The 13,405-nt window shown below is 39.6% G+C and overlaps 2 protein-coding genes across 2 annotated transcripts; both read left to right on the top strand.

Moving 5' to 3' along the window:
* Positions 1-910: 910 nt before the first annotated feature.
* Positions 911-7,636, top strand: PCYB_111780 (hypothetical protein; the record flags this gene model as incomplete). The annotated part of the gene is made up of 5 exons (XM_004223056.1): positions 911-2,980; positions 3,228-5,182; positions 5,235-5,302; positions 5,328-5,580; positions 6,319-7,636. The coding sequence occupies 5 exons, from the start codon at positions 911-913 to the stop codon at positions 7,634-7,636; spliced, it is 5,664 nt and encodes a 1,887-aa protein (XP_004223104.1).
* Positions 7,637-8,571: 935 nt separating this feature from the next.
* Positions 8,572-13,388, top strand: PCYB_111770 (hypothetical protein; the record flags this gene model as incomplete). The annotated part of the gene is made up of 2 exons (XM_004223055.1): positions 8,572-11,783; positions 12,194-13,388. 2 exons carry the CDS (start codon positions 8,572-8,574, stop codon positions 13,386-13,388), a joined length of 4,407 nt encoding a protein of 1,468 aa, XP_004223103.1.
* Positions 13,389-13,405: the final 17 nt, after the last annotated feature.

Here is a 13,405-nt window from a genome sequence, read left to right as displayed (position 1 = left end):
AAATAAAAATAAAATAAAATAGATAAATAAATTACTAAATAAATACTAAAAGGAGCAAACAAATGAGTGAGCAAAAATTGCGTGAAATGTGCTAAAGTGAATAAACTCCAAGGAAACCCCTTTGCGCACGGAACCCTTGTGCGGCCAATCTTAAATATGTAACGATTTTATTGGCTGAATAAAATTTCGCAAGGCAAGTCTTAAAACATTGCACTTGTGCACATTTGAAAAAACTTGGCTTATTAACGTAGAACATGGAAAAGTAAAAGAAATTAAAAGAGGGAAAAAGGAAAACCCTGTGCTTAATTCGCTTAAATGGTTACACTGAATTGAAGATATATTGTGAATTGCTTATTACACATTTGAGTTTTTTTAGGGTGTTAAGTTTACGCGCATTATTTAACTTCTTTCCCTTTTTTTTTTTTTTTTTCAACGCCACTGTAACTAATTAAACAATTTACAGATATTTTTTACCTCCATGAAGAAACTACGCGCTCGCCATCGCACATAGTGGAGAGAGACAAATGGGGTACACAAGCATTTGTACAGACAAAGAGAAAATTCGTAGCTAACGTGTACAACAACCAGCCAACCGTACGTGTGCACCAAAAAAAAGGTGCAGTTATACTGGGTTAGTGCCAGGATAAATGCAAAGATACGCAAGGGGTGGGGGATAAAGAAAAAAAAAACCACGCTGAAATGGATCATATTACAATACATAACAAATGAATTCTTTTGCAAAAATTTGCAAAAAGGATTCAGTGCATAAGGCCATTAAAAATTCACTAAACTTCGATTCATTTGTGGAAGTAACCCTGAAGTGAACTTGGTAAGAACCACTGAAAGTTCACTGCAAGGTTCACTGCAAGTTTGTCACTTCATTTTCATTTAAAAACGCCGCGGAAGGATAATGGAAAATTTTATCAAAATAAACGACACGTTATTTGTGGACCTAAATAACTACCACGAGCAGATAGACGAAACGGAACACTTAAACATTTTCGAAGCCAACTATGTGGAAGGAGGTGCAAATTACCAACATGACGTGGAAACCAGCTGCAAGGTTGAAATAAAACGCTATGTGGACATTTTTGTCGAGCTGGTAAAGGATAAACATGTCAGTTATGACATTTCTAAAAAGTTTAAGGACAGCAACTTAGACATTGTTAGGATCATTCAAGCTATTAATAATTCCCATGTGAAGGGAGAGGAATTCCATTTCACAAGGTTGATGATGATTATATGTTTAAAGAATTACATTTTTCATTACGTAAATAAATATCTAAAGAGCATCATAAAGGATTACGAGAGGAGTAAGTACAAAAAAGAAGTAAAAAACTTCAACTGTTTGATATATAGCAAAGGGAGTGGGGAGATATTACGCAAGGACACGTGGAGTAGCGGCAACCAGGAATGGGAAGACAAGACTTATTCACATATTGCAGGTGACAACTTTCTGTTCATTAAATTTTTAAGTGAAGATATTTCCAAAAATTTTGAGTTGCTCGAAAATGGTGAGAATGCCTCGAAACATATCAGCGAAAAGGAATGGGCATATTTGAAAGAAAAAATTTTGCTCCTGATTAAAAATTCGTGTGTAATTAACTGTGATGAAAACAAAAAGTTTTCTACCTTGATGGAGTTCATTAACAAGAACATGTATAGATCTTTTAAAAGGCACAAAAGCATAGTAGAAATGAAGAAGTTTAACATATGCTTATATTTCATTGACATATTTTTTAACCTATTTTTGATAGATTACCCCTACAAGTGGGGAAATTTACTAGGCGATATTTTCAACACCTTTAATTTTATTTCTATTTATAATAGTAACGACTTGGCGAATGTCATAAACGGTGACTATAACTCGACGTTGAGTTGCCTAACCGATTTGATGAAGTGCGGTGCTGCAGCTAGCCAAATGGAGAATATGAAAGAAGGGGGGAATAACGGAGTAAGCAACACCCACCGAGTGGTCATACACTTTCAAAACTTCTACTCCCTCATGTTTTTAATGAACAAAATGGTGAAGAAGTACATCCCGAGGACGCAGAACAATAATTCATATTCTGTGCTATATCACAACTACTTCATCTCACACATAAATAGTAGCAATAAGGACTTGCTAGAAACGGGAGAATATAGCGCTTTAAAAATACCATGTGAAAATTTGTTAGCAGGGTTTAAGGACATAATAAAGATATTCTTCCCGATTTTTAATCGACTGTTATGTACTTTGTTGAATTACATGGAGAGTATATACGTCGTGTTTATGGTGAAGAAAATCGTGAAGTTTTTATATAAAACTTTACTGTGTCATTTTAGCAGCTTGCCAGAAGAGTTAATCAAGAACGAACTTGAAATATTATTCACAAATATAGTGAACATATTAGACATGGATTTGGATGCTTACGTACATAAATTGTATTTTACTAACACGAGTGAGTCGTCTGCTAAGGGACCCATATCTGTTGCCAAAATTACGGAAGAAACATCATATGAAAATTTAAGCGAACTTATTCATAACAAAGATCACAATGTAGATAGGCTATTCTTAATCATCCTGCTGAAGTCGAAAAAGTGGTGCCTAAAAATTTTAAATATGTTTTTGTACAGATCCATTTACTTCGACGAAATGAATGAGACATGGAAATTGCTGCTAAAAAATTTCGAAAATAAGTACATAATATTCCTCGAAAAAATTGCCCTTCTCATTTTGAAAGCTATTATCAATACGAATTACACAGACGAGGAAAGAATGCATTACGACAAATTGATCTGCTACATTAGATATGTGGTAGACTTTACTGACTACTTGAATTTCGCTGATAAGTGCCTGTCGTTGTCGCTGAACTACCTGTGTATGATAGTTTCCTTCGACCATTTGCAGATGTTCGTGAAGCAGAACATTTTGAGCGAGGCGTTTTTAGGCTGCCTCTTTGTCCACATTGGCAGTAGTTCCCACGTGGAGTGCGTCGACGTAAGCATGGAGGGGCGCCCCGCGACCGCGCGCGGAGGTGGTTGCGCCATTGCGTACGCTTGATGTGGGTGCGCCATTGTGTGCGCTTGATGTGGGCTTGAGTGTACGCTTGAGTGTTCGCTTGAGTGTTCGCTTGAGTGTTCGCTTGAGTGTGCCCTTGAGAGTGCCCTTGAGTGTATACCTTCGCGTGTACCCTCGTGTGCCGCTTAGCCATATCGCCCCCGCTCCCCGCTCCCGCCCCTGGCAGAATTTCTTCACGAACGAATCTCCGCAAAAGGAAGAAAGCCTTCTATTTGAAAATCTAAAGTTCGAGAGGTACATCATTTGCTTCCACAAAATCCCGCTGTACCGAAAGTACCTGTCTGACTATTACGATGACACGAAATCGAAGAACGTATTGAAGAAGTATGTCAATTACATCATTTTTCTATTTTGCGAGTTGTTGGATAAGTATTTTTACGACATCATATTTTACTTAGACGCAAATGTGAAGGAGCACTTGCGAACCTGTTTAGTTATCCAGAACGAGTACATGCATGTGCTTTACCCCGACATGTTTGTGAAGAAGGAGATGGACTTCTCCAAGGACGTCGTGGAGATTAGCTGTTACAAAAAGAGCAACCTTTTAATTAACGCTGAGATGTGCATGAGAACAAAGAACCACAACATTTACATAAACAGTGTGATGTCCTGCATTTCTGAGATTATAAAGAAGCACATGAGGGAAAATGACATACAACACAAGGTGGACCTTTCGTCGTTTTATTTATTAAACAGTGACACATTTAACAGCTTGATTTTTATCATTAAGAACTTGCCCTTGTATAAGTATTCGCAGGAGGAACTCATTTTCAAAGATCTGTACAGCATGCAGAATAATCACAACTTAAACTTCAGCTGCCTCATCATGAACGACATAAATTTGTACAAGTATTTTTCCCTGTTTATGTTTTTAGTGTACTACAAATGGGTGTTTATCACGAGGGTGCTACGCGGCGCCATAGACGAGGGGGTGTTACTGGGCGGGGCGGGAGCTCCCACATCTGGCGCGTTCGCCGCGTCTGGAGTGCCTGCCACGGCTGCCGCAACTGCCGCGACTGCCGCATTGCCCACGTGTCTCACTTCCCACACGACTTCTATGTCCCCCATGGCCCCTACTTTTACGGGCACCCCCGCCGACCAGCATGATAACCGAACCAGTCGCGAAAGCGAAGACTTAACGGTCGACGACTACATCGAGGAGTACTGCAAAAACAAGAAGAAGTACAAACTGCACATTAGTAATGACGATAAGGAAATCGAAAAGTTTGACCAGATTGTGACCGACTTTAAGATCAGAGATAAATCCTTTTTTCTTAACTACATGTTGGTGAATATATTTCACCCCTACTCGAATAATCTGAAGAGAGTAATAATGTGGATGTTAAAGGAATACATCAGCATGACCAGGTTCAGCGAAAACGTTTTGCAGTTTTTCTTTTACATCTGCTTCATAAATCTGTTCTATTTTGAGAAGCACTTAAAATTTAAGTCATTCGACACGTTGATTAATTTAATGTACAAGTATGGGATTCCCAGGCAAATTTTCTACAATGATTTTAGGGAAGTTTTCACATTTTTATTTTTCCAACTATTAATTTTATTCATAAAGAATGAATCCAATTCTCATGACAATGAGTTTTATGAAGATAACGCGAGCATCCTTCTGAGTCAGAATTACGAGAAGAGATACTTTTTGAGCTACCTAAGGGGGGAACAGAACCCCCTTTGCGACTACACGTGGGATAAGACAAAAATGTGGAGCAGTTATTTGTACAACCAAGTGAACTGCTTCACAGACTTTTTTATCAATGATGTGTTGTATCATAATTTTCAGTACTATATAGAAAAAATGGAGGTGAGGAATTTAAACCAGTTTTTGAATTTTATATCGTTATTTTACCAAAACGAGATTAACAACAACATTTTTTTGTTTATCAATTTGCTGAACGAATCCTTGTTGGACACGAGTTCGTCGCATATTTCTGGTAGCGACAAAGAGCATTCTTCCTTTTTGAAAGCATTGAAATTCTTTTCCTTTTTTCTGGAATATTACAAAAACGCTAGTAGTACACAGGATGTCCTTATAATCAAAATACTACAGGGAGAAAAATTTATCGCCTACTTTAAGAATATAGTGAGGACGGTGAAGAAGAATCAGGTGTGTGAGGAAATACTAAACGAGATATACTACATACTGCACATTTTTACAAAGAATTCTTTATTCCATTATAAAATATTTTGGTTTTATTTTTTATACTCTGGGGGGGGGATTTTGTAGGGGTTTAATGTATTTAGCTGAGGGAAGTAACTAAATTGGAAAAGGTAGCGAACATTCCTGTGTACCTATTTCAATTTTTCAGCAATGTGATAAGGAGGGATGTTCTTTACTTCTTCTTTTCGTTAGCAGAGGAAAGTCCATTCACTGCAAATAGTTTGAATATTTCTCTAGTAGAAATTTTTCGAAAAATTAGTTTGCTTCTAATTCTTCTGTCAGAAGAAAATTTGAATGAACAACATTTTTGCAATAATTGTACTTTGCACATATGTGGATTGTATTTGTATAATAATTTGTTGTCTTACCTATTTATGTTGCTAGGTAAGAATAAAATATTTTTTACCTACCTATTTTGGGGCAAATTGCGAAGGGCATACGACCTGCTTCAGGAAGAGGACGGTGCGCAGCTGAGCGACATGGATGATGTCGTTTCGAATTATTCATTTAGTAAGTTTGACGAAATGAGTGGCGCCAGCAGGGATTGCAATAATGGTGAGTTTGTTTTTCTGGACGATGCCTTTTTGGAAGGGAATTGCGCGGAAGGGGGGGAGGGGTACGGAGAGGCATGCGGCGAAGTGGGTGACGGTATGGGTGACGGTGTGGGTGACGGTATGGGTGACGGTGTGGGTGACGGTATGGGCGATGGCATGGGCGATGGTATGGGCGATGGCATGGGCGATGGCATGGGCGATGGCATGGGCGATGGCATGGGCGATGGCATGGGCGATGGCGCGGACGACGAGGCGGAGGATGACCCAGATGCGGATGAAGGGGGGGGCATATATGTCGAGGTGGACGAGGAGGAAAATGAAAAAAATGTACACACGAGTGAAGATGCGATGCAAAGCTACTACTCAAAGAACCCTAAGAGCCTTTCGAGCGACATCTCATTTCAGAAAAGCGATATGAACGACAGCATGTACGAGACTGGCACGAATTGCGAAAGCTGGAAAGGGGAAATTCTTTTCTACAAGCAGATGAAAAACTATTTTCTGAACAAAAAAAAAAAATTAAAAAGTAGGAGGAAGAAGAAGAACAATAAGGATAAGGATAAGGAAACGAATATGAAAAGTGATACAAATAAGTGGAGCCATCCCAACGGTGGAGGCACCACCAACAACGTGCATAGTAGTGGCTCCTCTCAGGGGAACATCAACGGGGGGGATGGAGACCAGAATAGAGAAAATAAAATGCTCAAGTTGTTAAACACGGTTTATTTTAACATATTCCTTTTGAAGGACAAAAAGAGGGAACACATAAAAATGTTACTAAAAACGTTGAAATCTATAAACCAGAATTTGGTTCTCAACGGTTCCGAAAATGAATACCATAAGTATGCAACGTTGCTGATGTTACAGAAGAAGAGATACATTTATCAGTCCCTCTCTCTGTACGTTTTTATGGACATACAAGATTTTTTCTCCATTTTGGTAAGTGAAAATATATTTGGCTCCATCATCGATGAGTGGTTAAATGATATATTTTATATTTACCAAAATTCGGACGACTTGAAGTATTTCATTTTTGCCTTTTCCAACATATTGATATATCTGTGTATGTATGAGCAGAAAAAGAGGGAGTCGGGTGGTTGCGGTGCCGGGGGAAAAGAAGAAGGGGAAGGAGATGATGAAGAAAAGGGCTTTCCTTTCCTCAAAAGTGTCAGCACGACCAACAGCAGCATGAACAACTTTGACACGATTTTGAGAGAAATAAAAATGGAATTTTTCGATCAATATGCCATAGCACAGCTGAGGGAAAGACTACCTCGAATTATCAACGCTGTGGTGAATGTCTTTTTGATTCTCCCTATACCGTACGAGGAAAATGTGAAAATGTTTAAGAAAAATATACTTCGGAGATTAGCTCCCATCTGTGGTGAAGGAGACAATATCGAAAACAATAATTTGCTAAAATTTAACAGTGATAACAGCGCTACGGATAATTTGAGCGTAACTTTTAAGGAAATCCATTTCAACGATTTGATCCAAAATATTGAATTCATGCATTTGAATAAATACGAACAGAAGTTTTACGAGAGGAATCAGAATTCATTAAAATTTTCTTACGACAATGTGGTTCATATTAACAAATCGGAGGACTTAATCCTTTACGATAAAAAAATATCAATCAACTATTATTTCCAAAGTAGCATACATGACGATTTTGTGAATAGGCTCGTTTCTGAGTGTAGTGACGAGCATTTTAAAATAGCTCTGTATGCACGGAAAGCCTTTTCCTTACTAAATCAGGAGTTCTTTTCGAATGATGATTTGATCGGCATTCTTGGCTGCTCTGACAAGTATTACAACTTTGTGAATGTCATTCGGCTGGATATATGAGCGAGGAAGTAAGCAAAAAAAAAAAAAAGGGCGAAAGAAGCCAGTTCATTGAAATTTTTTTTTTTTTTTTTGTTATATCGCGAGGCATGTGGCCTGCTATACATGTCTCATTTTACTTTTTATTTATTTTTGAGTTGCGCATATGTGTTACGTATTGCATATACATTGTTGCAAACACGTTTGAGTAGACACCATTTTTTGGTCGGAAGGGGCCCTCTTGGGAGGAACTGCGAAGGTGCCTAATTGGGATGTTCAACAAAAAAAAAAAAGATGCATACGTTGTTGGGTGAACTTTTCAGGTGTACGTTTTGTCCGCGCCGTTTACGTTGCGCAACGCGTGAATCAGTGCACGGTGGAAAAAAAAGTAAATGAGGAAAATGACGGGGAAAATGGCGAGGAAAATGACGAGGAAAGTGTAGAAAAGGCACTTCCCCTGTATCATACGCAACGGTTAAGCGGGATGTAAAAACGCGCATAGTAACTTCGCACGGAGTGTAGACACCACATTTTGGGGAAAAAGAAGTTCATTTTTACTAAACAGCTGGATAGTTTGTTTTTTTAAAAAAAACGGGATTTCACGCCACGCATGTGTCACAAAGCTGGCCACGCTGGGCGTGCAAATTAGGAACTCTTTGCATTTTTCGATAACACCTTTTTTTTTTTTATCCTTCTTAGTAAATCTGCTTAATTAAGCGATACCTGTTCGCTTGCCAATTTGTTAACTTGTTAGATTGTTCGTCTCTTCGCTGTCTTCGTTGGCCTGTTTCTGCAGCCGCGCTTTGCGTAGGATGTGAGGCAACTTCGATCAGCGATTCGGTTAGCGGTTAGGTTAGCGGTTCGGTAGCGCTTCGATTCGCGACTCTAACGAACTCTTAGGCACATGCGCTAACACGTTGACACGCTAACACGCTAACAGGCTGACCTGCCGTGGCACGATGATGCGCAACTCAAAGGACCCCTTGTGCGACGCAAACGACGTGCATTCAGTGGAAAAAACTCTGGGCGTTGAGAAAAAGAATTCGCTTCACATTTTTGGGACACACAGAGAGCAATCCGATAGCAAGAAGAAGCGAGTCCAGTGCAGGGCCTTACAAGCGGGTGAGCAGTACAAGAAAGAAATTTTTCTCAAAATGAAGGATTTTTACAAAAATAATGAGAAGACTAGTTTGGGTTGCGATAGGAGCCCAGCTAGAAGCTCTAACCGTGTTCAGGAAAACCCCAAAGGGGAAAACCCGAGTGATGAAAAAATGAGAGTGAAAGAAGCAAAGGAGGAAAATGGCTCAGCAGATGAAAACCTGGAAAAGAATATAGCAAAACCTTTCATCAAGAAAAGGAAGACGCTATTACACGAAATGGCACATGTCCCATCGGAGAGTAATTCGAAAAGTAAAAGCGACGTTGAAAGGGAAAGGGATGGAAAAGAGCCCATTGAAAGTGACCACAATGAGGAGGATAATAATAGGAGGTTTTCAGCTGAAGAAGTTAACAGAAGGGAAGAACTTCCTACGGGTAATTTAGTTCAAAGGGAGGACAAAACGGATAGTTCAAAAGAGGAAGTAGAACGAGATCGGAGAGAAGCCGATCCTGCTGTTAACAAGAAAAGTGATACTTCTTCGCCTTTGAATGAGCAAGAGGAAAGGGAGAGCAATAAAGGGGAAAACGAATTAAACGGTGGCTATGCCATTCGAGAAGACAAAAAAAATGCTCAAATTAGTTTTGATAGAGAAATAACTGCTCATTATGGGAATGATAAGGATGGGTTATGTCCCGTCTACTGCAATAATTTAGAGGTAGGAAGTGAAAGAAGGAATGGGGACCACAACTCCACACTGAAAAAACGACGCAGTTCTGTAAAATCAGATAAGCAAAATGGAAAAAATACAACAAATGAGTCAGCCACTGTGGATCCTTATGATAGTCAAAGGGAAAATATGCCCAATAAGCACAGTCACTATTCTGGTGAAGATAAAGCGAGTACCGAGACTGTAAGGTGTGAGGAGGAAATGAATGAGGAAAGGGAATCCAAACAGAAGAAGGGGTCAAACATAGGTAGTGCTAATGGTAGTAGGAATGGTAGAAGTGAAGGCACTTTGAGAAAGGCCGTTAAACATGTGTTCAACGAGAGCAGGAGTGTCGTTAAAAATAGTATTATCGATAAAAAGAAAAGGATTAAGAGCATTCACAACGAGATTTTGAGCCTCATTAGTGCGGATAGCTTTGCAAGCAAAGGAGAGTTGATGAACTGCGGAGTGAATTTTCTAGACAGAAAGGGTGTAACAGTTGGTGAGGGGGGCCAAACAGGGAAGCAGTTACACACAGGAATGAATGAAAAAGAAGGAAAAGGGGGAGATCCACAGATAGACAGCCACACTGACATGCTCTCGGAGTATCAACTTGTTAGCCCGTCTGAAGAAAGGCTCATTTTAGAGGAGTACAAATCGGTGTTCTGCGATGAGAAGGGATCACTCAAAAAAGGGATACACCAATTGGAATACGAAAATGATGGGAGGGTGCAGAGCGAAGGAGTGGAAATATATCACAAAATGGATAACCCTATTGAGGAGGGTAGAAAGGAACACAGATTAATAAATGGAAGTCAAAATTGCCCTTTGGAAAAGTCTTCTTTATATAATGCCGAGTTGGTGGAAAAGGGCCCAAATTGTGTGAAGATCCCTCAGAAGGGAGATATTTACAAGGAAAACCCCCCACGAGGAGGGAGAATCCCGTGTAAGTCACAAACAAGGAGCAGCCTGCTAAAAAGGGTAAAGCTAATATACGAGAGGGAAAAAAAAACATTGGAGATAAATCGGAAATATATGAATAAGTATGGCTACTTTAAAATAATTTTGAACACATACAGTAGAAACAATCTGCTCAACATGAACGAACATGGCGTTGACTTTGACTTATCAAGGATTTTGTTTTCGCATGACATCATAAAGAAAATTAACCGAGGAAACTTCAAGACGGTTATAAAGGCTCTGGACTTTTACGGCTATCTATATGACAATGCATTTTTAAAAAGGCTATCTAATAAGGTGACTATAAACGAATGGCTATGTAATGCCATTTTTTTTCAAAAAATATTTACAAGGAAGGTTCTAAATGTGGGAATATTCTTTGACCTTGTGTATCATTTCTTGTATTTGGATCCTTCCTTTATCGATTTTTTCTTTAGCAAAAATGGTGGGAGCTTTGTAAAAAGATTTTTTCTATATGATAGATGTAAGGCTCTCAGATTAGTGAACAACATTGTTGCTGACTTGAAGATTATTAGGCCGTCTACTGATTCGGTGGTGAAATTTTTGTTCGGATTTTTTTCAAATACAAATGGGGGGGAAGAAGCTAGAAGGGGGGGTAGGAAGAAGGGCTTACATGGGTGCGAATGCAGAAAAAGGGACAACTCGTCGGATGTAACCATGGAAGATGTAACCATGGCAGAATGGGGGGCCCTGATTAACCAAAGTAACCATTTGGTGAGTAATCGCATGAAGAGGAAGGGCAAGGAACGGAAGGAAAATACTACCCACGTGTATATAAAAAATAGCAAGTTTAAAAAAACAGGGGTACGAAATATTTTAAACAAAATTTGGGAAAAGACCGATTTGTACGTAAAGGAGGAGGTGTATTATGGGAACAACTTTACCGTTAAGAGAAGGTTGAGAGAAAATAAAACGCATCATTTGAATATGCTGAACAATCTTTTATTCGAGTCGAATGACACGACGAGTGCGTGTGGCGGTTATTCATTTGGGGGCGATCAGGAGGAAGGAGGGGACCTGGGTTACAGCTTCGACAAATCAGGCGAAATGAACTTTGGCATTAACGGCAAAATGAGTGAGTCCTTTCACCAGAGCGGGTACCACCAGGGGGGCGGCGCGGGTGGCGGTGATGACGAAGACGGAATTGATGACGAAGACGGCGGTGATGACGAAGACGGCGGTGATGACGAAGACGGAGTTGATGACGAAGACGGGGTTGATAACGTAGATGGGGGTGACAACGTAGAAGGGGGCGACAACGTAGATGGGGGTGACAACGTGATTGGCTGCGACGAGAGGAGAGACACCAAAACGTTCCACTCGCTGGACTGCGTGCCGAACGTATCCTTCGATTTATTCTCGCAGGAGGAGGACTCCTTCCAAAGGTGAGAAGTGGGGAGAAAGTGGAGAGGAAGTGGGGAGGGAGTGGGCAATATATGGAGGGGCAGAGTAGACAGCGAGAAGGCTTCATAGAGAAATGCCATTTGAGTGTTCCCACACGAGTCTGCGCGCTAAGGTGCACACATCTATGCGCAAATGCATTTGCTGGTGATGGTGATGGGATGGCAGGCTCCCCGAGTTGTTTCCCCCACACACACCCCATGGGGGGGGAAACAATACACGCATTTGATTTAGCCCTCCCAACAGAAGGGGTGTTTCTCACCATGGCTCCACCGGAGCGTAGCACACACTGGTGGGGGTCACATCATATATAACTGTGGCTCATCCCCCAAATGTGACAAATAAATGCATTTCCATTTTTTTTTTTTTTTCCCACATTTGAAACCCTCCCCAGGGGTGATTCCTACCTAACGCTGTGTTTCAAGGAAGAAGAAAAATGTGACACCGATAAATATGTTAAGGATGTTACCTACCTGGGAATAAGAGTTAGCTCGAAGGAAAATAAAATAAACTACTACAACTGTTTTGATGTGAATTTGAAAGTCTACTTAGAGGAATGTCTGCTAGCTGATGTGAAATATAATATTTCCAAGGAGGGTGATTACACGTCAGCTTTTTTTCCTGTGTGGCCTCATAACCCTGATTACTTTGGATACCAAATTGGGAGGAACATAAAAAAGGAGTTCAACAAAATGAGGAAAAACATAGCAATGAAAGAGAGAGGGGAGGTGGAAAAAAAATCGATCGGAATTGTCCTTAACAAAATGAATAGTAAAGGGACAAGGTGTGGTGAATATGGCACCAATTGTACAATACGCGAAAAAAAAAAAAAAAAAAAGTGCCTTTTTGCTAAGCTGTACAGTGGGCCCAGTAGTGCGAAGAACAACTCACATAATAGGAGAGACAGCCAAGAGTGGAAGGAAAATAAGATTCGAAATGTTGATCATATGAAAATAAAGGATTGCTGTTTTGTGTTAAGTGTAAAAATATATCCCATGCGCACTTTAGCATTGTACATCCTGTATAATGCCTTATACCAAGATAACAACACAAAGCTTGTGGAGCTGTACTCTAGTAGCTTAAACAAAGAAACGAAGGAATGGCTACTCCTTTTTCTTCTTCCGCACTTTGTAAACAAATGCATACATAAAGTTACATACCCCCTAAAGTTGACGAAAAATATTTTCTCCGAATCGAATGAATTTTATGAAGATTTTTTCTCCAATGAATATTTAAAAATTAATGACATAGAGAAAATAATTATATACACAAAGAATAACAGCGATGATGACATAGAAATATGTCCCTTTTCCTTTTGCTATTTGTGGTTAAAATCTACCAAGCACAGAATTGATAGGTGGATTAGCTCCAAAATTAATGAAGTTCTTTTTACATTTCCCTTTGCGAATTTTTTGTTGAGTAAATATTTTTCTAATTTTATTTTATTCATCCAGTTGTTTCATACCTGCTTGGATATAGATCACATGTATCTCTGTAAGTCCCACTTTTATGTTTCTCTCAAGCATAATTTGTCCTTTTTGCACGAGTCCCTCGTTAACGTTTTGTTTTCCCCGCCCCAGAAGTGGTAAAAAAAAAAAAAAAGGGG

The sequence above is a fragment of the Plasmodium cynomolgi genome, chromosome 11 (assembly GCF_000321355.1).
Source record: "Plasmodium cynomolgi strain B DNA, chromosome 11, whole genome shotgun sequence".
Lineage (NCBI taxonomy): Eukaryota > Apicomplexa > Aconoidasida > Haemosporida > Plasmodiidae > Plasmodium > Plasmodium cynomolgi.
The sequence above is the reverse complement of the archived record's forward strand: the minus strand, read 5'-3'. Positions and strand labels throughout refer to the sequence as shown.